Source organism: Paramisgurnus dabryanus, chromosome 23 (assembly GCF_030506205.2).
Source record: "Paramisgurnus dabryanus chromosome 23, PD_genome_1.1, whole genome shotgun sequence".
Classification (NCBI taxonomy): Eukaryota; Metazoa; Chordata; class Actinopteri; order Cypriniformes; family Cobitidae; genus Paramisgurnus; species Paramisgurnus dabryanus.
Window position 1 is genome coordinate 12,080,790 of NC_133359.1, and position 26,969 is coordinate 12,107,758.

Consider the following 26,969-nt stretch of genomic DNA (forward strand, 5'->3'; position numbering starts at 1 on the left):
TACTGTGAAGCACAACCATTTTCATAATATATTACAGTATTATTTATTAATTTATACAATTTCTGGCCATGTCAATTAATCGCTTTATCAAGCATCACAAATCAAAAAGTCACAGTACAATCAATGCCATTAACATGCATAGTCTGTAAAAATAAGCTGCTTGGTTCATAGCTGCATCAGGCTCATCTGATTGCATTTTCTCTTTCCTGTTAATCTTTACTTGTTTTATGCAATATAGAAGAAATACATATTTTTCAAGGCATATCCAAAACATTCCTAAAAACATGCAGACAGGCCAAGTTCTTTTTACCACCCGAATGGATAGCCATAGCACTTTGTGACAAAATATTTGCAAATGTGTGATATTCATTCACTTGGCAAGTAAACGTTTGGCAGTTGAGAGGACTACAAATTGTCTCAAGAAAGTTATTGGAGTTCACAATTGTTATATAATCAACATTCCTCAAAATTCCTGAGGAAGTAAAGTTTAATACTTGATATTTTTATAACCTCCATGTACATTTCTTCACCACCGGCAGCTACAACTGTAACAAACCGAGGACACTGCTGAAGTGGGCATCTACTTCTGGTACCTACCAACACTTATTCTCTATGTAATTTAAAGCTAAGTTATTAGTGCAGAGTCTCAAAATTTTTGAAGGTAAACATGTTATGTCACCTATATACAGAAGAACAAGTATAAGATTAAAAAATTTGTGAGATAGATCCAGTGCCTATCAGATAAAGGCAAAAAGAGGCCTGAAGGTTATGTGAGGAGTTTGGCAACCTGCACCTTCACTTCCTCATCCGGGTGGGAGACCAGCAAAGGCAGCTTGTGGTGGAGCTGAGAGGAGCCGTCCATCAAAACGCAGTATAAAGAGTCCTGTTTCCTCCTCAGAGCTTCGGCTACCTGCATGGAGGGTCTCCATGCCCGTAAATTCCCCACAAAAACCAGAAGGCGCAGAAGAACAGAAGTGCTTGTGCAGCTGTCAAACAATAAAATCAAGGATGCTGGTGCCTGTTTACAATAATTGAGAAAGACAGTGTGAGTGTACCAGTACATAAGTGTCTCCCGAAAGTGAAATTTTTTATTTATGTTATTATATTTGTATACAAATATAGAGACATGTTTACCTACCTGGGCTTGTACAATATCATCCATCAAATCTGGATTGGACGAAAGGTTTACTAGAACCTTGAGGACCTGAATCTACAGGAAATTATGAAATCTTAATAATGTCAATACATTTAAAATACCTAACAAGAGAGACATTTTACACCAAACTCACCTGTAGGACTTCATTGCTCACTACAAGTAGCGAGAGGAGGAGGGTGATGGAGGTCTTCATCAGATGCTGATGATTATCCGTCACTGATAGATTAGTGAGTAACCTTAGTGCTGCCAGCTGAAGGTCAGAGTTCACTGGCGACATCTCAATTAATTGCATCACTGAAGGGATGTATATCTGATCGGCAACAGAGATATTTAACTGTAGTATCTACTTGGTGGGACATTCAAAAAATCATGCTTTTAAAAAAATCACAGTACCTTCAGCTGTTCTTGGTTACGGATATTCATGCTCAAGTTGTTCAGAGCATTCAGCGTCTGTACCCTAATGTCAGGTGATGGATCCGAGAGGAAGTTCGCTATAATGTGAAGACCTCCAAACTCTCGGAGAAGATCCTTATGAATAAATGATATCAATATGATGCATTAACTGTACAAGCATTAACAGCAAATGGGATCTACAAGGCAAAACACATTTACAGATTCAAATGATCATTAAACGGAGAGTGATCTGTACTTTAAAAGCCAAATAATGATTGGATAACCTGGTTTACTGTAAAAGCAGCAGCATTGCCTAATGTTACAAGAACTTTTCTCCTCTCTTCTGGGTTTGGACTGCTCTGAAGCAGGGACAGGAGCATACTAAGATGTCTCGGTTCCAGGCTGGCAGCAGATCTTGAGTAAACATCACCTTATGAAAGGGAAAAAAACAGCATAAATGGACTTGTGTTTGTTTTTTATGTCGTCATTTAAACTGCAACAAAAATGAAGATTACAAAGTAAAAAATAAACATATGCATATCTAACATTGGCACCTATTTGACTTGTCATCATAAGCTAAGCAAACGTCTACCATTTGAATGTCACTTACATGATTCGTTATCTGCAGATGGATCCAAATTCTTACTGACAACTTTAAATCCAGACACTTTGGACATCAGACTCCCAGGCTGTACAGCAACACTTTTACCAGACTTCTTTCTGTTTACTCCACCATCTTCTACACGAGCAAAGACTAGTTTATAAATACCATATGACGCTCCAGCACCTGCTACAATCCCCAACAGAGCCTTTATGCCGCCGAGTCGGGCAATGACATTGTCATCTCCCATTTTGCCGTTTAGATTTCATACATACATGTTTAAAAAAAGACTCCGACATAAAATATAAAGATTCACAGTCACCCAAAAACTATATACTCCTCATCATGTCCGGTAACTGTTTTTATCTGCATGCATGTTGGCGCCTATTGCATCAGTGGCCGACCAACACGTTTCACGGAGTTTCACGTGTCACTCGCATTGTCCAACAAGTACGTGCAAACGTGTTTTATAATTCATATTTAATATAATTTATTGTATTTATAATAATAATAATAATAATATAAGATTTGTGTTGCTTTATAAGTTTGTTTAAAGGACCGATTTACGTGTAAATATCGTAAATATATGGTTATTGCGCTCTTTAATATTACTGTTTTTGTATCATATTTGAGATGTAAATGTTTTATCAACTGAGTGTGTTAACTAATAAATATCTCCACACTTATGAATATGATTTATTTTAAATGAATGCATATAATTTTCAAAAAAACATATGCTTATTAAGAATGCATTTGCCTTTTTCTTAGTTCAAGATATGTATTTGCAACTTCCCTGGGATTATTTTTACAGACCAACTATAAGATTTGGCTTTGGTTACCAAGCAACGTGACATACTGTATTGACTGTAAATATTGACTGAAGCTATTCACCTTATTCCGCCACGCCCCTTTTTAATTCTTCGCTCTTCCGCATTTTGTCAACCGACTTCCGCTGCTAATATGGCACAGTGCATTCGGTGGTTAGTTTGGTGGTTAGAAGATTGTTTGTAGTTCACTATAACTTTAGTGAAATGACAAATATCGCTACTGCTGTAAATGTTTTAAATTAGGAGCACGGTTAAAACGTCATACGACGCTCGGATAGTCTTATATTGTCCCATCAATCGTCTCGTGGTTAGACGATATGAAGCGGCCGCGGCAAGTAACCTGGCATATTTAATTACCTCGTCCTTTCAGGAGTTGATGGAGCAGCATTGAAAATTATTAAAAGTATGTCTACCAATATTTACACAGTGATTTGGTCTTTTTTATAGCAAATGTGCACCTTAGCCAGTCCAATAACTATTTCGTTTTTATGTGGTACCATGATAGAATTCATTTGCAAACTTGCCAACACTTATTCCTTCAAATCAGGAGACTTAAATCCTTTTAAGTGGAATCTACAAAGCTCACATATGGTTTAAGAAATTCCTTACAGATAATAACTGATCACACTGTAAAGGTTTATATAACTGCATGGCAGGTTACATCTGATCACATAGTAAATGTTTATAACTGCATGACAGGTAACAGCTGATCACATTGTAAAGATTTAATATAAATGCACAACATCTGATCACATTGTAAAGGTTTAATATAAATGCACAACATCTGATCACATTGTAAAGGTTTAATATAATTGCACAACATCTGATCACATTGTAAAGGTTTAATATAATTGCACAACATCTGATCACATTGTAAAGGTTTAATTAAAATGCACAACATCTGATCACACTGTAAATGTTTAATATCACTGCATGACATCTGATCACATATGAAGGTTTAATGTAACTTTACAACAGGTAAAGCAAGACCACCCTGCAATAAATTAAGACACAGCTTTATCGGAGTCATCAGGAGCTGATCCCAAGCGTATATCTGGAAGCTGTTGGTGTATGTACTGGTAAAGTGCTTGGCGACTGTGTAATGGATGCAATATCAACCCTGTTTAAAGCTGACAAAGATGGTTGTTTCTCAGTAGAGATATGTACATTTGTGCCAGCTCAACACATTGAAGCAGTTTCTCGGACAGGGTTTACAGGACTAGGCCTTAATTATATTAGGACATTTTAGTTTTTACAAACAAACCCTACAAAAAAAACAAGACTGGTGCGCATCTTGTGACAAAACAATGGCACTCATATATGTTGAGGTATGTCAGTAAAAGGTGTTTTTAAATTATTGTAGCTCAAATATGCATTTTAGCCTGGGACCAGGATAAGCCCTGTCCGGGAAACCGCACCAGTGTTTTCCCATATCAGATGTAGGTTGCTTCAGGTTGAGTTGTGATTTTAAAGTGTAGTTGTGTTCAGAGACGGATAGATGCTCCCATTGTGTTTCTGCATCACAGTTTAGGAACATGTTGATTGTATCATCCTCACAGTTGTCCACTGCATCACTAAACATCAATGCATCTGTGAAAACAATATAACCATAAACAGTTTTATGTTAGTATTTAAAATAAACTTGCATCATGAGAATTAATATATAAATGGCACCCATACTTAAACAGAACAGTGTGTAAGAGAGATGCATTAAAAAGAGACAAAAACATTATACACACAACCTTTAACTTCAGTGTTAAATAATACGTTGTTTAATAGGTCATTATCATCAATATCTGAATGAGAAATGAACTGACATTCTAGCATCTGAAATCTCAGTAACTTGTAGGAATCACGTGGGCTACTGTAATGCTGCGTTCCAGGCAGGCTTTTAAACCCGTGAGTTACGACTTCAAAACCACGACTCACGACCCTATGCGTTCCAGGCAGCCTGTAACTCGTGTTTTTACAACCTTCTACCGGTGAAAGTGCACTGGAACGGCAGTCAAACCCGTGACTTCCCACCCGTGAACTCGTACTAGATCGATGTACTCCCAGTTCAGAGTCGTGAGTCGTGGTTTTGAACTCGTGAGTTACGGGTTACCGGTTGCCTGGAACGCAGCATAAGAATGCAATGTACTATAATATCTCGTTGTATATCGTAAATATAAAAATATAGGTGCATGGACAATTAAAACCATTCAAATAGTTGCATTTTATAAACTAACGTTACTGATCTTAAGTGTATTTGTAGAACGGACTTCACAAATCTAACTTTAGGCGAACGAGCACAAAGTTAGCTAAGATAGCTTACCTGAAACTGGCCACCTTTTCAACACCCGGCGTGGTTTAAAGTTACCGGAACATCGTAGTCGAACCATTAATTGGGATAAGGGTGTTCCTCAGTTGGCTTAAAATTGGTAAGAAAGAAACAAAAGGCGCTCGAGTGAGCTTTTTAAGCTTAACACGTCGCCTTCAGTCACTGCCTCAGCTGCTCATCGTCTATGCGGCCGGAAGAACGTTGACAAAATGAGCGAAATGGCGCCGCCCTTGTTGTCGTGAAAAATAAGGTGAATAGGTACCACAGATTTATGTTGCAGTCACCTCGGGGTTTTAAATCATTAAACTATCGTCGTACATCAAAGCCTCTTTACGATGACATTTGTACAAGATGCCGTTTTTAGAGACTACATTATTAAACATTCACTTCCTCAGATTTACAAGGTGATTTATATATAAACTATCTAATTCATTAACTAATTAATAATACGTTTTTCTTCTACTATTAGGAAGTAATGTACTTAAACATGTTTATTTTGTAATAGGCTATAACTTCCTGTAACCATATCATAATAAAAGTTCAGCTAATCTAAATCAGAACAATTAAATAAAACAGATAAAAATACATATCGTTTATTAATATTTCGTTTGAAATGAATGCTTGTTAATTGTTGATTTAAAGAGTATAAATTTAGAGTAACAAATTTTTTATTTCCTATTCATCCACTAGGCTTTACTTGCTGGTTTATGTGTCTCATGCCCTGAAGATCCTTTGCACTTTATAGAGGAGAAAATCCTGGCAATTCTAAAGAATCAAGATTTTGAGATATACTGGTATGTGAGTTTACTTTTTATTTTAGGTAAACCATGGGCTTTAAAGGGATCGTTCACCAAAAAATAAAAAAACAATTTACAGTACTCCCCCTCAAGTTGTTCCAAACCTGTATGAATTATTTACACAAAGGGAGATATTTTGAAGAATTTTGTAACAAAGCAGATCTGGGGCACCATCATTGACTTCCATAGTAGGAAAAAATAATAGTATGAAAATGAATGGTGCCCCAGATCTGTTTGGTTATTACATTTTTTTTCATCCGTGTTCACCAGAACAAAAACAAATGCATACAGGTTTGGAACAACTTGAGGGTGAGTAAATGATGACAGAATTAAAATTTTGGGGTAACGATTCTCTTAAAACAGAGTCTTTTTTGCAGTAAAGAAATTGTTATGCATATACACATATATTTAAAATATTTGTACTGAATTGTTTCTGTATTTTCCAGGGATGCATTCATTGACAAAGACAAAAAAATCTCCTCATTGGCAGGAGGTCTTGTATATGATATTTTTGGAAATCCAGAAGACAGTCTAGTAAACTTGCTTAAAATACCCAATCCTAAAAAATTGCTTTAAGTGAAAATATTAATTTCAGTTCTACGGAAGTCTATATGCTTAAAGTCATATGTGTATTTCTCCTACAGTGTATATCACATTTGTTGGAAAAAGCTTACTCCTGTTATCAAAAAAATCTGACTAAAATGTGTTTCATGTGAGTGTATAACACTATTGGATGTAATAACTGGACAACATACAGTACGGTACTATCAAAGAAAACTGGTCCTGTGTTTTAACTATGGACCTATCTGATGTTAAAGGGGATGGAAGAGGTATATTTTAAAGAGGAAGGCCGAGGCTGTCAGGCTCCAGGAGAGGATGGAGGAGGCTGAGAGATATCACATACAGAGAAGGATAAGAGTGGCTTTCATCAAGTGGACTGAGTGGGTTCGAGTTCACAAACGGAATCAGAATGGTACTCAACCATTGTTTTATTTACAGCAAGTATTACAGTGATTTTAAATAGGGATATTTTGGGATAACAAGCTTTACTAAAGGGTACCTATTATGCAAAATCCACTTTTACAAAGTGTTTGGAGATAAATGTGTGTTGGCACCCAACAATGACAAAAAGACATCCCCTACTTTTTTTTTAGTCCCCATTAAACCAAAGCAGTTTCATTAGCTGTTTTGATTCTCTTTTTAATGTGACATCACAAAAACAAAGCTCCGCCCATGGCCACTGACTGACTGGTTAATTTTACCCAAAAGTTTTTCTGAAAGTGTTTGTTAGCACATTGTAGCGCTAATGTGGCTAAAGATACTATCGTCTCAGATGTATTCACAGAAATCAGATCTATTTGAACTAAAAGCACTCACTGTCTGTTGGTAAGGGAATGAGGAGCTGTAGCTCATTTGCATTTAAAGGTACAGACACAAAAACAGTGCTTTTTTTGTTCCCACCCAAATAGGGGCATTTTAGATATGCTATAATAAATGATCTGAGGGGTATTTTGAGCTGAAACTTCATAGACACATTATTGGCACATCTGAGACTTGTATTACATCTTGTAAAAATGCCCTTTAAATTCAGTTTGACACCATCCATCTTGTTCAAAGTCGCATCTGTTTTAACCAGATGCCGTGCAGAAGCTACAAAAAGTCCAGAAGTTTGTTTACTGCAGAAACATCATCATGGCTTGGCGTCACACCGTTCAAGATGCAACAAAATTAAGGGAGTATTTTAAGGTACTTTTGAAATCAAGATCAAAAAAAGATCAAACATTTAGGTTGTGTTTGTGAATATGCGTTTCTGTTCAGAAACTAGAGAGAGATATTCAAGAAAGTCAGAGCTCAGAGATACCACAAGGTGATGGACAGGACAGACTATCGCTGCTGCCTAGCAAGCTCTCTCTTAAGGTAACAATAAACTTTGATGTTACTATTCAATCATTGGAGAGCATAATATGATAGAGATGTGGGTGTGTGCACCTTTCACTTATTGTACAAAAGCAGAACAGCCTTTGCAAATGCTTTGTTTTCTAAGGTCAGTAATACACAGTTGTTTGGCACAGATCTTTCAAAGTTTAGGTGTGGGTGACCTCCTTAAATGTGCTCAAGTGTGTCGTTCTTGGAAAGCGATCACTCAGATCAGTTCACTGTGGACTGAGGTCAGTGCATCTCTTTAAACGTCAGCTTTAAAGTCGCCAGTGTGACCTTAAAGGTGTGTTTCCCATCACAGATAAACTTCTCACCTGAGAGCTGCTGGATCACTGATAAGATTGTGGTGAAATTACTGCGGGCGCATCGTTTCTACGTGACCTCATTGAACTTGTGTGGCTGCAGATTGTTGCAGGGGTCAAGTCTGAGTTGCATCTGTACTTTGTTGTTTTTTCATCAGAATTAAAAATCACATGCATTTGATGTTAAATCAAAAGGTAATTGTTGTTTTGCATGTTTTCTGTTTTTCAAAGGCCAGTGCAAAAATCTGCAGGATCTTAATCTCAGCAAATGTCCAAATGTTAATGTAAGTAGAGTACAAATATGCTAAAAAAATACTGGGTAATTTTCAACCCAGCATTGGGTCATAAAGGGACGAACCCAACCCAAAAATGCTGGGTTGTTTGTTGGGTCAGATATAACATCATTTTCTGGGTTAATTTAAAGGTGCATTGTGTAACTTTTAGAAGAATCTGTTGATAGGAATGCAATATAATATACATAACTGTATTATCAAAGACTTTACATAATGAACTTTATTGTTTTTATTACCTTACAATGAGCCGTTTTGATCTACATACACCGCTGTCCCCTTACATGGAAGTCGCTGTTACAGTACAGTAAATGGACAAACTGCTCTATAGAGCGTGTTGTGTCACTACGTTGTCTCAGACGATGGCGTTTTTGTCCTGTGGCAGCTACTGTAGCTTCAGTTCAGTATTTATTTATCCCCGTAGGGAAATTTGGATTGCAGCAAAACACTTACTATTAATTTAGAAAAGTATAAGTGACGTTTGGACTGAGCAGTTAGTTGCAATTCACATTCTCACCGCTAGATGCTGCCAAAAATCCCTGATTGCACCTTTAACCTTCATCCCTTTATCACCCAATGCTGGTTTGAAAATAACCCAGCATTTAATGGTTAATTTGTTTTATTTGATATAGGATGAAATTATGAAGAAGATATTAGAGGGATGTCCTTCTCTTCTCCATATTAATTTGGCCTTTACATCTATTACCAATGCTACTATAAAAGTCCTTTCAAGGTACAAACAGTGGTGCATTCATATTGTTTTTATTTTTACATGAACTTGGTCATTCTAAGTAATGTATACTTTGTCCTGTACACACACACACACACATAGTGATTATTACATTATATGACTTGTTTTTGACAGGTGCTGTTTGACTCTACGCTCTCTGAATCTTGCATACTGCACAAACTTCTCAGATGAAGGTCTACAGTATCTGATCACAGGGAAAGGCTGCCATAGACTTACTCAACTAGATCTCTCCGGCTGTTCTCAGGTTTGTGGATATAGGATATGAATAGATAATTGCTTGATGCTCGATGTAATATATGTCCAAGAGCCAGTTAAAGGCAACGTTTTTTTTCCGTTCTACAATACAGATAACAGTGGATGGATTTAGACATGTTGCGGATGCTTGTGGCTCACTTCAGCAGATTGGGCTAGATGACCTTCGCAACCTGACTGATGTCTGTGTGCAGGTACTACCTGTGTAGATAATGTGCAGAAAAAAGTGCCAAACTAGATTTACACTGTTAGGCAAAAATAGCCAAAAAATCTTCCCTTTCTGTCACTAGGGCTGTACTTAAAGAGTGCATGTCTGTACCTAACTGGTACATAATAGGACCTTTTTAAATGGTACTGCCTCTGTGACAGCTTGGGACCACTTTTGACCATTTTTATGCTTTTTTGTTACAAGGCATTGGTGGCTAAATGTCATATGCTGACTGTGATTTCCGTATTGGACTCGCCATATCTCTCTGATGTGGCATTCAAAGCGATTGCAGAGGTGATCAGTCTCACTAAGTTCCATATTGAAGGTTTGTATTCCTTAACACACATAATAATACAAATGTTTAGACAAGTGTAATGTAGTAGAATAGGAACGGTCCCATATGGAAAAAAATATTTCTTTGGCCAAAAATTATTTTAATTATATGCTAAATACATTTTGTAGAAAGTAAAGCTTAATTAAATATATTTTTGAATTTGAAAATATATTTAGTTTTAAGCTTCATATATGGGGATATATTTCAAAATAAATATTTTCAGGGGCAACAAATACATATCTAATTTTACTACCCATACAGAAAAAATATTTTTTTCCCTGGCCAAAATATATAAGTTTGTATAAAATGCATACGTATGTATAAAATAATAAGTATATTTTTTCAGTTGAAAATATATTTAATTTTAACCTTTTCAAACCTGCTATGTTTCCAGGTGTGTAACATACATTTGAATTTAATTTAATTTTTTTTTGCTTAAAATATATTTCTTTTTAAAATATATTTCAAAATATAAAAAAAATTGCCAAAAATATATTGGTGAAAAATACATTTTTGTAAATATATTTCAGCATAAAATATATTTTTAGGCATTTTCTGGAAATATATTTAAAAATATATTTTTTGTGGTATGGGGTTGTGTTCTGCATTTGAGTGTTTTGAGGTTTAAAGGGAACACATTTTACAAAACATTAAAATGTCAAATAAATCTTTGGTGTCCCTAGAGTACATATGTGAAGTTTTAGATCAAAATATCATATAGATAATTTATTATAGCATGTTAAAATTACCACTTTATTTGTGAGCAAAATTTGCCGGTTTTGGGTGTGTCCTTTTAAATGCAAATGAGCCGGATTGCATTTCCCAAAACCATAGTCGCAACTTTGCTGGTTGCAATGCAATTTCCCATTGCCAACCACCTTATTGCTAACAGGTTAGCAACTATGGTTTTGAGAAATGCACCCCAGATCTCTGCACTAAATGGTAGTGCCATAGTTGGATAGTGCAGATTAAGGGGCGGTGTTATTATAATAAGATCCCCTTCTGACGTCACAAGGGGAGCCAAATTTCAATGACCTATTTTTTCACATGCTTGCAGTAAATGGTTTACCAAAACTAAGTAACTGGGTTGATCTTTTTCACATTTTCTAGGTTGATATGCGCTGGGGACCCAATTATAGCAAAAGTCAGATTTTCATGATATTTCCCCTTTAAGGTAATAACCGAATAGCGGACAGCAGCTGGAAGGCCCTGTGTCGCAGTTCTCCAAAACTCAGAGAGGTTCACGTGTCCGACTGCCCTCGAGTGTCTGACGTCAGCCTGAAGTATTTAGGAAGTCTGACAAAGCTACGCATCTTAAACATCTCAGGCTGTATCAAGTAAGAGAGAAGCAGCATGCAGATATATAATCACATATTCAGATTAGTGGATCAAGTAGGTTTTCAGTGATCAATTCCAAAATCTTAAATATTTGGTTACAATTTTAACATGCAATTTCATCCTACTGTATGAGATTTATGTGGTGTGCTTTTGCCTGATTTAGGGTGACAGATACAGGGATCCGTTACATTACGGATGGACCATGTGCCATTGAACTGCAAGAGCTTGATCTTTCCAATTGTCCAAAAGTTACCGACTTGTCCCTCAGGAGAATATCTCAGAGGTACAAACCTTACACCTAAACATTCGTTCTTTCACATTCATTGTTTCTTACATATATGAACATTCATTTCCAGATGTACAAATCTGACTCATCTGAGCGTATGTTTCTGTGAGAACTTGACCGATAATGGGTTTGAGTTCTTGGGCAAATGTGCTTCTCTTATTGCTCTGGATATCACAGGCTGCAAAATCCATGACCAGGTATCTCTCTACTTTGTGATTTCCGTCTATGTATTTTTTCTTACTTCACTCAATATTGTTATTGTATCAAAAATGTGTCCTTCACAGGGACTGGCAGCCTTGGGATCTAACCGCAGTCTGAGAAAACTAACTGCAGCCGAGTGCGTCTTCATAACAGATAATGGAATAAAGGTTTGGTCTCCTCTTTGAAACATTTAGCCTAGTTTTGAAAATGTTCATCTGACATGTTTTGATCTCGGTGCAGATGTTTTGCAGACAATGTCGACATCTGCAGTCGTTGGATGCGAGTCACTGCGTGTCTCTATCCGATCGAGCAATGAAAGCTCTTTCCTTCTTCTGCAAAACTATTTCCACTGTCAAAATAGCTGGATGCCCTAAAGTAAGTGCCGACCAACACACATCGCATTGTGTAGTTTTGTTTTTGAAAAAGGATTGACCCATACATTTATATGAGATGAACATCATAATTCATGACTACACTTTGCAGATGACGGATACAGCAGTGAAATATCTCACAAGGACGGGTCACTTCCTCAGAGAACTGGACGTGAGTGGCTGTTGTCTCCTGACTGACCACACCCCTTCCTTTCTACTGTGCAGCTGTCCACACCTGCAGTCAGTCAGCATGCTCTACTGCAAGAACATCTCAAAGTAACTACTGATGCCTCATTTAGTCGAAGAAAAAGAAAAAATAGTGCTACGATGATGTCTATATATTGCACATTTTTTTGTTGTCATTAATCTAAGGTATATTTTGTATATCTTTCTCAGGCAGGCCGCTTTGAAGTTACAACGCCGTGTCCAACAGTGGAAACACAGTGATAATGGCGCCCCCTACAGTCTGGAATAATACCCACACCTTAGCATTACACTAAAAGTGTGAAACTTGTTGTGACACTTTTAAACTGTAGTTTTTCGGTTAGAAAATACTGAATGTAAGCAGAGCACATAGTTATAGTTTTTTCATTCCTTAAATTTGTAAAACATAGGGTCAGTTTCCCGGACTGGGTTTAGATTAATCCAAGGCTAGGCCTTAGTTATATTAGGACATTTAAGTAGTTAAAAAAAATATTACTGACACAAAACAATGGCACTTATATGTGTTATGTCAGTACAAGCTGTTTTCGGTTAAGACACAACTCAAACATTCATTTTAGTCTTGGACTAGACTTAAGCCCTGTCTGAGAAACCACCCCTTAGTGTGTTTATTATACCAGGGATTCCCAAACTTTCATTTCGCGACCCACTTAAATAGGTATAATCTATCACAGGACACACCAACGTATTTTTAAATAGAAATATGATGAAATGCACATTTTATTCTCTTTTATAAGATAATTTTTTATTTTCCTTGTAATTTTATTAATGAAATGTAAGTTTATAATACGTATATACTTTATAATACCCTATGGTTTATAATATCAAAATAATTGTCAGTGATCATCATAAGTTGGAATAAACTGTTTTGGTGTCATTCACTGCAACCTTACGCGACCCAGCCAAGGGTTCCCACGGGTCAGGGAATTTCTGGAATATCATGAAATATACAGACATTAAAAGTCAGGGAATTTAAACAGCTGTTTATTAAAACAAGTATCTTATATTTTGTTTCATTATAAATAAAGAGCCCTTTGTATTCTGACAAACAAGACGTGAACCTCAAATGTGTGTTGTATCTGGTGTCAATTTCAATCTGTTTTCTCACACAGATGGACTTGTATCTTATTTAACAGAGCAAAGTGTGCTATTCTTTGTACATTTTGAAGTATGTTGTCATGGACAGATATAACAGAAGCTGCGGTATAAACCTTCAATTGAGCGAGTCAGGCGAGTTATCAGTCCTCTGCTTAACTTTCAGCTCCTAGTCTGAGGGTCTCAAACCAGCTCTGTGTCCTTAAACTGATGGCACCTTTATCGGCAGTGGCTTTGATCCAATGCTCTTCATACATGTCACCGTTTAAATAAGCTGCACATAAACAAATGGAATGAATGTGAACAAAATGCATTACATTGATGTGAAATACAAACAGTGATCAGACACTTTTATACACATTTATGGTGTAAAAATATGATTAAAGTTTGTCTACAGCTAACTTACCAGTGACTGTCATCTTCCCATCAGATGAAGCGCGTTCAGTCTCCTGACATGAAATCTCTGAACTAATGTCAACAGAGGTTCCACATAACTCCACTCCTGTCTTTATAGTAGAGGGTACACGTAAACTCAAAGTACCTGCACAAACACCATCCAGATTGTTGGTTAACAATAGATAGACAGACAGACAGATGTATAGTTAGACAGACAGATAGATGAATGCATAGATAGACAGATGGACGTATACATGGATCGATGCATAGATAGACAGATGGATAGACAAATAGATAGATAGACAGACAGACAGACAGACAGACAGATAGATAGACAGACAGATAGACAGACAAAAGATAGATAAATGCATACATAGACAAACGGATGGACGGACACATAGATAGATAAACAGACAGACAGATGTATAGATGGATTGATGTATAGATAGACAGACAGACAGATAGATGAATGCATAGACAGACAAACGGACGGACGGACGCATAGATAGATAGACAGACAGACAGACGGATGTTTAGATGAACAAAAATATAGATTAATGCATAGACTGATGGACAGACGCATAAATAAATAGATGTATAGATAGACAGAAAGATAGATTGATGCATAGATGGACGGACGGATGCATAAATAAATAGATGTATAGATAGATGAATGCATAGATAGACAAACGGACAGACGGATGCATAGACAGATAGACAGACAGACGGATGTATAGATGGATCAATGTATAGATAGATAGACAAAAGATAGATAAATGCATACATAGACAAACGGATGGACGCATAGATAGATAGATAACCAGACAGACGGATGTATAGATGGATCGATGTATAGATAGACAGAAAGAGAGATTAATGCAAAGACGGACGGACGGACGCATAAATAGATAGATGTATAGATAGACAGACTGATAGATGAATGCATAGATAGACAAACGGACGGACGGATGCATAGATAAATAGACAGACAGACGGATGTATAGATGGATCAATGTATAGATAGATAGACAAAAGATAGATAAATGCATACATAGACAAACGGATGGACGCATAGATAGATAGATAGATAACCAGACAGACGGATGTATAGATGGATCGATGTATAGATAGACAAAACGATAAATGAATGCATAGATAGACAAACGGATGTATAGATGGATTGATATAAATAGACAGACAGACAAATGCATAGACAGATAAACAGACGGACAGACGCACGTATAGATGGATCGATGCATAAATAGATAGACAGACAGACGGACAGATGGATAAAAAGATGGATGGATAGAAAAGACAGATAGACAGACAGACAGGCGGATGGATGGATGGATGCATAGACAGATAGATAAACAGACAGGATGGATGAATGGATGAATGAATGAATGCATAGATAGACAGATGGATGCATTGACAGGCAGACAGACAGACAAATGGACGGAGGATGCATAGATAGATAGAATGATGTATGGATGGATGTATCAATGCATAGATAGACAAACAGACAGGCGCATAGATAGATAGAAAGGAAGATGGATAGAGAGATAGTTGGATAGAATAAAAAAAACTTACGGATAGATAAATAGATAGATAAAAGGATGATGGACAGACAGACAGATGGATGCATAGACAGACAGACAGATGAATGCATAGATAGATGGACAGACAGAGTAAGATAGATAGATAAACAGACAGACAGACAGGCAGGCAGACAGATGAATTCATAGATATATGAACAGACAAAGTAAGATAGATAGACAGACAGGCAGACAGAGAGATAGAGCACCTTGTTGTGTGTGAAGTTCTGCCGTGCCATCATGGCCAACATAAGCATCTATGTTTCCAGCAGCAGTATGTACTTTAAGAGACCCACTCGAACTGTCTGGAACACAAACATCATCTGTAGGATTTTGTAACAGTAATGTTTAACATATTTAAGTATTTCTGTCGTACAGATGGGTCATTTACCAATAACAATGTTTCCTGATTCGCTCTGTACCACAGCTTCACCTGTTAAACAACAGCAACACAGTCATAGTGGCTTTACAGAGGCATGAACACCGTTAGCATGATGATTCGATACGTTAAGACAACTGTGGTCTCTTTCTCTCACCATGTATATGTCCAATCTGAATATTCCCTGAGGAAGTGGACACTGTAGTGGATTCACCGTAGATGGCCTTCACCTTCAGAAGTCCATGTTCAGTAGATAGATTCATAGTAGTTCCCTGGATTTTCTTAAGATCAACATTCTTAACAACAAAAAATGCAGTTTTAAGTCTAAGTATGATCACGAATACCACAACAATATATACAGAAATTGAGTTTTATAGGTCATAAACTATTTACACTATTCATAAATCCTTTGATTTCAACATTTCCATGTACGGTCTCAAGTCCAGTGACATTTCCTCCTGTGGAGTGAACCAGAACTTCATGACCCTAAATGAATAAATAAATAAATGAATAAAACAATATGATTAAGCCTATTTGAAAAAGATAGAGAAGAAGAGAAATATATATATATATATATATATATAAAATGTTTGAATATGTGGTACCTTCACAGCTTTTAGCACGCAGTGTCCTTGATCTGTGTGCACGTGGCAGACGTCACTCTCCATTTTCTCGATATTTACATTGCCCTTATTTATAGTCTTGATGTGGAGATCTGAAGGAACGGACAGGGACTAAAAGAATTTTACATTTACAATATTTTACACATAATCCAGCATCTAAATCCAAACATTGGCTGTTGTTTTACAAAAATGTCTGAGGTCTTTCATAGTTTGTGCTTTTCAGGTATTTAAAGTATATTTATAAAGTATCTACTCTGTTTAAATACTATTCTTGCTTAATTTAAAAAAGTATATTTAAGGTAAAAATGTATGCTCTGTACAGAACATTGCATGTATCTTCAAAATAAAATTGAATGCTAAGCCTTGCATTAATAATACTGTACATATCAATATTAATTTATTATTCTACTAAGATCCTTACCGCATTTAACAGGCGCTGTCAGTTCAACAGACACTGCATCACTGTTAATCTCATTGTCTAAAATCTGAAGTTCACTGCTTTGAGGATCATAATTAACATAAAATCTGTCCAGATTGAGATCTGGATTCTCATCTGTCCTTTGCAGATTAATAAATGCCCGATCCGCCTCAGGAAACACATGTGGATCCAGTGGTTTTATGGATATGTTACAACCTAAATGACATTTGATCTTGCTGAAAGGACTAACAGATAAATCCCATTGCTTTACAGGTTTACTCAAGTCCTTGGTTAAATGGGAATCTGAAAAGGTTCGGCAAGCCTGAGAAAACAAAACCCTGCTGAAGTTTCTTGAACATCTCTGCACCGACACCGTCCAAAAACCGTGACATAACCGCTGCCTTAATAACGAAATGAACATTACTGAAGCTATACGTTGTGTACTAAAGATAGTATAAATTAGTAGGCATTAGTTTAAAGCAACTTTTAGCAACAACGCTCCAGAGAAATGTTTATATCACGAGGTCACAGCAGTACAGAACAACGACCGACGACTACAATCCGGAAGTGTAGTGAGCGCTAGTGGAATTATGGGAGATGTAGTCCATTAAGTGTACAGTGACGTGATTTGGTCTGGTTAAATGATAGTTATATGCAGTGTTGCCTTTTATAAATGATTTTAAATAATACAGTACCCCTTAGGAAAAAGTAAAAAACAAAAAAGCTCTGAAAACATATAATATTTTAAAAGTACTTAATTTTTTTCTATTTTCTTCTCTGGTAGAATAATTGTGTGAATAATACTTCATGTGGCATTGAACAAAATGTGTTTTGTACATGATGATAATATTAAAAAACATGCAGTTTTACCAACTTAGCGACTTTGTAGCTAGATTTATCGACCTTACGGACCCATTTAGCAACTTTTTTCTTCAGAAAAGCACATTGCAACAAATTCAGTTCAGTCATTATATATTTACCAATAAAACCTAAAAAAGCCTATTTCCCTCACATTATGTGTTTTAATACAGCTGAATGGCCAATAAATAAATACATAAATAAATAAATTAAATAGGCTTTTTAGGCTTTTATTGGTTTTATTTTACCAGCATTGTAACTCGCTTTGTTTAAAAGCATCTGGCAAATATATTTGCTGTAAATATATGCAGGGTGTGCACTGAAAATAACATAAAAATAATATACATTAAGCAAAAATACCCGACCCTTTAAAGACTGCATGGGCACTATAAATATTCTAATTAGCGAATGACGTCATACATTGACATTTAGCGACTTTTCAAGCAAAATTCAGCTTCTTTACATTTAAAACAGTTGCATACATTGACATTTAGCTACTTTTAAAGCAGGATTGAGCTGCTTTACATTTAAAATAGTTGCCAATACTGATTACAAATCAGTTTGTTGTGTTATGTGCATTTTTTTAAAAATGTGTGTAAGCCTCATGACCTCATGCAGTCGATATACTTATTTGGCAACAGCTCAACTTGTGTATTAAGATTATTCAGTTTAACTTTTAAACTGAATAATCTTAATACACAAGTTGAGCTGTGAACTTGTTTATCAAACTGAAACTTGTTTATCAAATTATTTTTGTGCAGTTCAATTTCAACACTGATTCATATTTCTGTAACATGCACGTGGCCACCACCAGTAAACATTGGTCTTGTTCGTGTCAGTATAAAATTGATATTGCAGTGTTATGGAAAGCACTTCTGTGTTGTAAATAGCTCATAACTGTCATGTCAATGAGCTTTATAAACTCCCATTAAAAGAGTTTTGAGCAGACAGGACGTCATTTAGGGGCGGATTTTCCGTCTGGTTTTCCAATAGCTTAAAGCAATATTATTCACGACACTGCATCACTGCTTGTCTGCCTCATTTCTTTCAATAAAGCCCGGTGGGTATTTTTTTCCAAAAAGGAATTTGTGATCCTGAAACAAAACAAAAACAACAAAATCGGAATTTACTCACCACATTTAAATTCTCGTTGTGATACATAAGTCGGCCAGTAGGTGGCAGTAAAATCATTTCAAATATAGCAAAGGGCACAGATCGTTACAATGGGGCCCTTATGACAATAGATAACAGCGCATTGTGTCACATGCCCTCCTTTAATTTAGCTTATGAGTTAGTGTTGAGTCATGAGAAGTAGGGGGATGTAGTATTTGTCCTTCAAGTTTGGGCAGCTCACTACAGTTAATTGCAAAACCAAGTTAATAAAACTATGTGACCCTGTCCGTGAAATCCAGGCTAAAGTTTCTTAATCTAATTATGTATTTATCTCATTTTGATTTCACATGTTAACTACATTTGCATTACTCAGTCAATTTTAAACACAGGTTATATTATCACTGAATGTCATTTACGTTTATGCAAAAAAAAAAAAACAGTTAATCACAACAATAACTTTAGCTGGGTTTTCAAAACAGCAGCAGGGTCACATGAAATGTAACGGAGTAGATTTTAATATCTAGATTTTATATGCATACTGAATTTGAAATTATTTGAATAAAAAAATAGTTCACCGCAGTACTCTTCTACAATCTACTAGAAAGTGTAGTAAACTGATAAATATCTTAAAGTGGACATAAACAGTATTTTGCATGTGCATTTCATTCATTTTTTCTTGCAGCGCTCTTTTATAGCCAGGTAGTATTACCCTTGTTTTCAAGAAAAGACCATAAAGGAGGAAATTAAAAAGCCTGTCTAGACGATAGTGGCTAATGTTCAGGTCAAGAGCATTGAGGGTAATCACAAGGTCATGGTCAAGGTTCACTCTGAGATGAAATGAAAGGTCTCATAGAGAAGAATGAATTTAATATAACCGAGGGAACACAAAGGGACACATTGTTACATTTAAGACACAAAAACACTTACACACATAATAAAACTTTATTATTCTTACTGGAACAACAGAAATATTGTAATATGTACCATAATTGAATCATTTCCATCCCCACATAGCTCATAAGGAGACAGTGTGACAGCCTCAACTAAAAAAAGATGGGTATTAAAAATTGAAAAAAGGCAAAACTTCATACTAAATGATTCAGGATTCATCCTGTTTATCATAAACACACCAGAATTTTAACTCGCATTGGGAAAAAATGAAAACAGCTGACCTATATTAATTATTTGATGGATATACCAAACTGTCTCTATTGTATACTGTGTTCAAAGGCTATATATACATGTATCACACAGCACGTCAGACAAGAAGGGTAGAAAAAACGAATTATTTACACCAACCAGTAGTTCAATAAGGAAACATTCATTGTCATCTTCACTACATAGCAATGCACTGTAAAGGCCTGCATGGAAACATTCACACCATTCTACACACCAGCCATCCATCTTGCATTTGTTTGTTACATTTTTGCCATATTTGATAATGCTTTCAATGACAAATAAGAGTACTGTTAGTTCTGTTTAAAGTCAACATGAAATCAATAATGTCTACAACCCCCTTCAATATACAATGATTAATAAAAACATACAGTTGACACTTTAACCTCTCAATGTTCAAACCACATTCACCCTTGTTGTATCTTTTATACACATTCTGGTCCTATTGTGCATGAGGGAACAATGTACGCTCTCTAAATGGAAGTAAATTTATTATGCTCTTATAAAAATGTAATATATTGGTCTGCCTCTAAAATCATTGCTTTTAGGCTGATAACAACAAGCTCTTATTTTCATCCCCTCCCCTCCAGACACATCGTGGCTCCTTTCTGGTAAGTAACTCCCACTTAAAACAATCCAATCATTTACTGATGGACAAAACCAAGTCCCGCCTCACATTTATTCCTCAATAGATATTAGGGCTGCACAATTAATCAAAAAAATTAATTGGGATTACAATTATGGGTAAAACAATTACATAATCGCCAAACGCCTACAGCTGTTTATTTTGTGCTCATTTCTGTGTGTTTGGGCACCAATACAGTGGTGAATCAGAGATTTTAAAACTGATAAGTTGACGTATTATCTGCACTGATCATCGACCGTTTTCAGAAAATCTGCTGATGTCCAACAGTGGGAAAAATTGAGGGGCTTTGATGCAAAAAACACTAAGCGCCACCTCCGTGATGATATTAACCGTATTATTAACCGTATTATACGTTTATCAAATAACTTGTTTCAGATCTGCTTAATCCCGGCCTTACTGTGGGTTCACACCAGATGCGAGTTCAATGATTTGCGTGAGTCAATGCAAAGACGCAATTAGACGCGTCCTCGCGTGGGGCGATGCGAATGACGCGATACGGGCGGTGCGTTTGCAGCGAAAACACGCGCTATTTGCCTCAAACGCGTATTTTCCCAAGATGAAAATATTCAACTTGAGTAAAAAATCCGCATGACACGAAGTTAAATCCTGCGAGTAATCTAGAGCGAGTAACTCGATGGCCCGTGTTTGGTGTGTACGTAGCATTACTGTGGGTTCACACCAGACGCGATTGAGGCGTCAAATTCGCGTCTACTGCACGTAGTTCGACGCTTGAACATTTTGAGTGTCCTCGCGTCATTCGTGCGTGAAAGCCACACGTGAAATTCTAGTCATTGAGACATTCAATTGGAAATTCACGTCATAGGAGGGGCTTCTGCGACTCCGCTCGCTTCCTGTAATCATGTCACTACTAAAGCAAGCTCCTGATTGGTTAGCGCAGCGCGTTTTCCTGCCAAAGTTCAGATTTTTCAACTCACGCGTTTCCAGTGGCAAGGCTCAATTCGAGCATTCGCGCGAACTAGACGCGAATCACGTCTGCCGCGCTAAACGCCTTATTCGTGCCGCGAGACCTCCAGACACGCGTCTTTACATTGACTTAATATTGAAATCACTCGCGCTTGATGCCTCTACCGCGGCTGGTGTGAACGCAGCATTAGGCTATTCAGAAATACAGTTTTGTTGGCAGAATCCGTTAAAGGTCACGTTCTTTCTGATCGTATTTTTTAAACCCATATTATAGCATAAATAATACCTGTAAAATGATAAAGCTCAAAGTTCACTGCCAGGCGATATATTTTCTTTAACAGAATTCCCCTTTCTAAGCCTAAAGCGAATGGCCGGTTTGGACTACAGCCCTCTACAGTTTTTTGACTAAACTCCGCCAAAAGGAATACGTCAGTCGTCAGCAAAGGTAATGGCAAGCTAAGCTGCTATCGAATCACAACACACTAAACAAACTACACAATCAGAACTTGTTACGTAGGAGGGACTTCATAGAACAGGGAAACTGCGCTATACAGATAAGTAAATTGTGTGAAATTTTTTTACACGTGAAACATGAACACATGTTATATTGTGCACTGTAAACACAATCAAAGCTTCAAAAACACAGAAAGAACGTGACCTTTAAGAGCCCTGGTTTTGCATCTGAGCTCTTCAACTGCTTTTATACTTCATTACTGATTATCATGCATCCCTAATAAATATTCTCATTTCACATTACTGACACAAAAAAGGGTTACAAATACCATTCATGTTGACTTTAACTCCATACAGTGCTGATAATGTGAAACAGGTGCACCATGAGGCCTAAGTAAAATGCTTTATAAACAGATACAAATATAAAACAACTAATAAACTGCGGAAATCTTGTCTTAAAGAATAAAATGACCAGGTCAGAAGCATCACAGCATTTTAAAGTTTTTCCAAACATAAATCAAATAGGAAAATAGAAACGGATGATTTATAAAGACATCGGTGTCTGAATCTAAAGAACAGGTGGAAATTTAAAGCTCACGTTACCTGTCCAGTGTTCTGAAGAGAACTTCATTATGCCGCGTTCAGTTCATAGTACGAAGGCATGCACAATGTTATATAACATTTTTCACAGAAAACAAAATGGTCGACATATGCTCAGATACCCCAGAGAACACAATGTCACTAAAGAGTTTCTCTATTTTATAAACCATCTGATTGGAACTGGAGGAAAGCGCCTGCCAGTACGATTCAGATGGGCGCAGATTGCGAAAGGCGCCTCGATGCGAACGAACAGATGAGACATTAATGGGTTGACAACCAACTCTAACAAAAACACGCCACCTTTGAAACATCATGGCTCGCAATCCAACTTGTTTCAGGTTCTCTGTGTTAGGGGAGTGTGCCCATCTCATGCCTGAGCGGAGAGCCTTAACTCCACAGGTCATGGCTCATCACGAACTATTTACAGTGATCAAGGGAGTGTATGCGCCTTTAAAGTCTTCACTGTATCCTATCCTCCTCTATTAATGTTGAAAGCCGACCGGCGAGTCCAGTGTTTTTCGTAGCAAATAAGAGCTTTGGCTTTTCATGTTGTTGATCATCTCAATCTCTTCATCCCTCCCTCCGTCTGGCCGTCTCTGTCAGGTGAAGCAGTCACGGTTGAGGTTGCTCTGAGAAGAGATGAGAGAGGGGTATGGTGTCATCTTGTCGATGTTGACGTAGGTGGTGTTGAGGAGGATGTAGTGCTCTCCGCTGAAGCTGGAGAAGATGGCGGCGATGCGGGACACCAGCTCCGAGAAGGTGGGGCGGCGCTCGGGTTTGGGGTGCCAGCACTCGATCATCACATTGTATCTGAGATGGAAATACAGAGAGAGATCAGATTGCGTGAGAACTCACGATTGATCAAAATGTAGCTCAGTTGGTATAGCATTGCTCTGGAAAAGGATATGGGTTCGATTCCCATGATAAATAACTTTGGATAAAAGGATTTGCCAAATCCAAAATGTAAAACTCCCTTCCACTTCTTAAGTACTATGAGCAATAGCTATGCTAAAACTTGCTGGCCCTACCTTTTCACAGATTCCATTCACACCAACTGTTTGCTTTGGCAGTGCAAGACACTGGTGCATTGAAATTTATCACCTACGTTGAAAACCTCACATTTCAGAACTACTTTCCTGTCAAAGCCATAAAACCCGAGAGAAACGCAAGACTGATGCAGTCCATGAGGGAAGAAAGTGATGACCCACATATCTCTATTCAAAGTGGCACTGGCAGTAGTGTGTGAAGAATGTTTGAAGGTTGACTCACATCATACAGGCAGGGTGGGGAGTCAATGTGTGTCGATCTTAGGTAGTCATGCACGGCCGAGTTGGCCGAGAGTTCTGATAAACCGTGACCGCTTGATTGAATCTGCGGGCGGTTAACAATGGGCCTCTATTGTACGCCCTGGCATTGATGCCCATCACCCCCCTTTGAGTGTTGTATGTTGGTCATAATGAAGGACGTAAGCGTGTATGCGTGAGTGTATGTATGCTTACAGGGCATCCGGGCAAAACTCGGGTTGTAGCAGTCTTCGGCCCTGAAGGAGGAAGATCGTGATGTCGAAGGAGTTCACGTCGGAGTACGGTGGTGCGCCGCGGGTCATGAGTTCCCAAAGCAACACCCCGAACGACCACTGCAGGAGGATGAAATAGAAAACAATGGGTTATGAGCATAGCACCTATCAAAACAACTGACATTTGTGTGAACTCTGGCTGACTCCAACGTGTCATCAATTGTTGGAAGCTGATACAAAGTGAATGAGGTGTGCCAAACAGAGGGAATGCTAAACCCATAAATCCATTTAAGGGAAGAGTTGAATCAGAAATGTTTGGGGGAAAAATTCTGCAGAAAATGCAGACGTGCAGTTTTATTTGAAGGTAGGCAGCTTGGACAACAGGACGTGAGTCATGGTACACCTTGAGCCTGACTTGTGTGCACATGCATGAATCAATGAAGTAAAATATAAGTTAATGAACTGCAACACATTCAGTCAAAGGCAACAGTACTTGTTCAAATATTGTCCTCACCATTACTGGAACTGACTGAAAACAGTTTTGTTGTGTCTAAAACAAAATGAGGTCACCGCTAGCACACATGAGCTTTCCAAAACTGATACAAAAACTGTCACTAGGTTGGTACAACTAAATAATATATATATTAGTACCTTAAAGGTACAAACAAATGTATACATTTTTGTACCTTAATGGTACATATTAGGACCCTTTAAAGACACTCCACTTTTTTTTAAATATGCTCATATTCCAGCTCCCCTAGAGTTAAACATTTGATTTTTACTGTTTTGGAATCCATTCAGCTGATCTCCGGGTCTAGCGGTACAACTTTTAGCATAGCTTAGCATAATCAATAGAATTGGATTAGACCATTAGCATTGCGCTAAAATAACCAAAGAGTTTCAATATTTTTTCTATTTAAAACTTGACTCTTCTGTAGTTACATCGTGTACTAAGGCAGACAGAAAATTCAAAGTTGCGATTTTCTAGGCCGATATGGTTAGGGCTATACTCTCATTCTGGCGTAAAAATCAAGGACTTTGCTGCCGTAACATGGCTGCAGCAGGCGTGGTAATATTATGCAGAAGCTGAAAATAGTCCCCTGCAATTGAAAGTTTCTAAGGGGACTATTTTTGGCTGTTGCGCAATATCATTGTGCCTCCTGCAGCCATGTTACGGCAGCAAAGTCCTTGATTGAGTGCGTTTACATGCACAGTCTTACGCCGATTATGCTTAATAAACTGATAACACGTGGGTTCATGTAAACGCGTAAAACTGTTTTCTTTAATCAGGGAAAGCTCATAAACGGCGTAATCAAAAACCGATCGGCACAGGTAGCTTTTTGCTCATTATGCCGATTTCGCGTCGCATGTAAACACCTTAACCGGCTTTCTCACGGTTTTGTCCATGTGCGCATGTCTCCGCGTATGAAAGATAAACGTCACACGCGGAAGTAAGTGCAAAGTAATTCATAAAAGTCTGCGCTCGACTAAAGCAGTTGGTAGAGAAACTGTTAAAATAGAAGCTTATGTTACATTTACAGGTTCTGCAGACACGAGAAGAGATACAACAATACTTAAGACAGATATGCCGTCGGCTTTTTGATCGACTATTATGTACTATAGGTGGTGACGTCACTGCCTGCGAGAAAACTGATAATTCTCCAAGTCCCATGTAAACGCAGTTGACTGCATAGCTGGCTTATTGATTTGCATGTAAACGCATGAAAACAGTTTTATATAATAAGCAGATTTTTAATAGTTATCCGCTTATTATGTGCATGTAAACGTACTCATTATTACGCCAGAATAAGAGTATAGTCCTAACCTAATCACAACTTTTAATTTTCTGTCGGTCTTAGTACACGATGTAACTACAGTCAAGCTTTAAATTGACTCTAAACCACATCCATCCTGAGAGCCAATCAGATGTTAGAGTTATGTTTAGTGGCAATGTTAAAGGTTAAGCTCTCTATTGGATTAGGGGTTTGTATAACATTCCTATTACACCCATTATCTTCCTCTATTTTAACACATAGGTTACGAAAAGGTTTAGGACGTGCCTCAGCAGTTCATTCCTAAAGGAAACTTTCATAATAATTACTTTTACTCATAACAGCTCACAAATACCATCAATACATTTAAAATATGTTAAATGATTTTTATTAAAGTTAAAAAGATTTAATTGTAAAGTACCCACCACATCAGATTTGGTGGTGAACTTGTGTGTCTGCAAGCTTTCCAATGCCATCCATTTGACGGGTAGCTTGACTCCATGCTTGTTGTGCACACTGTAGTATTCTTTATCATACACATCCCTGGCCAAGCCAAAATCGGCCACTTTTACCGTGTAGCTCTCATCTAGCCTGTGAAGGACATTACAGACGTTACCGGGGTACACACACACATACACAGTTGCATAACTTGGCACAAAATGAGAAACACCAGAATTGTTGATAGACTCACATGCAGTTTCGGGCCGCAAGGTCTCTGTGTACAAACTTCTTGCTTGCAAGATACTCCATTCCTTTAGCCACCTGCAGCCCAAAACCCATCAGGTCTTTGACCGTGGGGTTCTGTGTGGGAACGAAAA

At 37.4% G+C, this 26,969-nt stretch overlaps 4 protein-coding genes and 1 long non-coding RNA gene across 7 annotated transcripts in view; 1 reads left to right on the forward strand and 4 right to left on the reverse strand.

The window, feature by feature from the left end:
- Positions 1-195: 195 nt before the first annotated feature.
- armc10 (armadillo repeat containing 10) lies at positions 196-2,578 on the reverse strand. Its single transcript, XM_065291801.2, has 6 exons — positions 2,160-2,578; positions 1,834-1,979; positions 1,550-1,684; positions 1,290-1,466; positions 1,139-1,210; positions 196-1,018 (listed from the first exon to the last, which is right to left on the reverse strand). The coding sequence occupies exons 1-6, from the start codon at positions 2,398-2,400 to the stop codon at positions 767-769; spliced, it is 1,023 nt and encodes a 340-aa protein (XP_065147873.1). The 5' UTR covers positions 2,401-2,578; the 3' UTR covers positions 196-766.
- Positions 2,579-3,804: 1,226 nt separating this feature from the next.
- Positions 3,805-5,554, reverse strand: LOC135781374 (uncharacterized). Its single transcript, XR_010545147.1, has 2 exons — positions 5,292-5,554; positions 3,805-4,567 (listed from the first exon to the last, which is right to left on the reverse strand). It is a non-coding gene; the product is annotated as an uncharacterized lncRNA (long non-coding RNA).
- fbxl13 (F-box and leucine-rich repeat protein 13) lies at positions 5,555-13,373 on the forward strand. Of its 2 annotated transcripts, XM_073813292.1 has the most exons (21): positions 5,555-5,701; positions 5,988-6,091; positions 6,541-6,628; positions 6,739-6,806; positions 6,913-7,067; positions 7,731-7,840; positions 7,913-8,011; positions 8,167-8,262; positions 8,334-8,469; positions 8,566-8,618; positions 9,257-9,357; positions 9,490-9,619; positions 9,723-9,821; positions 10,040-10,160; positions 11,344-11,506; positions 11,671-11,790; positions 11,864-11,990; positions 12,078-12,161; positions 12,235-12,369; positions 12,478-12,641; positions 12,762-13,373. In XM_073813292.1, exons 1-21 carry the CDS (start codon positions 5,633-5,635, stop codon positions 12,838-12,840), a joined length of 2,301 nt encoding a protein of 766 aa, XP_073669393.1. In that variant the 5' UTR covers positions 5,555-5,632; the 3' UTR covers positions 12,841-13,373. The 2 variants fall into 2 exon arrangements, with proteins under 2 accessions (XP_073669393.1, XP_065147871.1); XM_065291799.2 differs by having other exon boundaries at positions 11,864-12,161.
- A 198-nt stretch (positions 13,374-13,571) lies between these two features.
- Positions 13,572-17,688, reverse strand: fam185a (family with sequence similarity 185 member A). The gene is made up of 8 exons (XM_065291800.2): positions 17,097-17,688; positions 16,658-16,767; positions 16,446-16,538; positions 16,210-16,348; positions 16,065-16,106; positions 15,883-15,978; positions 14,089-14,223; positions 13,572-13,956 (listed from the first exon to the last, which is right to left on the reverse strand). Exons 1-8 carry the CDS (start codon positions 17,512-17,514, stop codon positions 13,838-13,840), a joined length of 1,152 nt encoding a protein of 383 aa, XP_065147872.1. The 5' UTR covers positions 17,515-17,688; the 3' UTR covers positions 13,572-13,837.
- Positions 17,689-19,916: 2,228 nt separating this feature from the next.
- The window catches only part of met (MET proto-oncogene, receptor tyrosine kinase), a 53,266-nt gene continuing 46,213 nt past the window's right edge, over positions 19,917-26,969 (reverse strand). For both annotated transcript variants that reach the window (XM_065291798.2, XM_065291797.2), the window contains 4 exons: positions 26,843-26,952; positions 26,577-26,742; positions 24,363-24,499; positions 19,917-23,673 (listed from right to left, as the gene is read on the reverse strand). In XM_065291798.2, the coding sequence (XP_065147870.1) occupies positions 23,463-23,673; positions 24,363-24,499; positions 26,577-26,742; positions 26,843-26,952 (624 nt within the window). In that variant the 3' untranslated portion in view covers positions 19,917-23,462. The remainder of the gene's footprint in view (positions 23,674-24,362; positions 24,500-26,576; positions 26,743-26,842; positions 26,953-26,969) is intronic.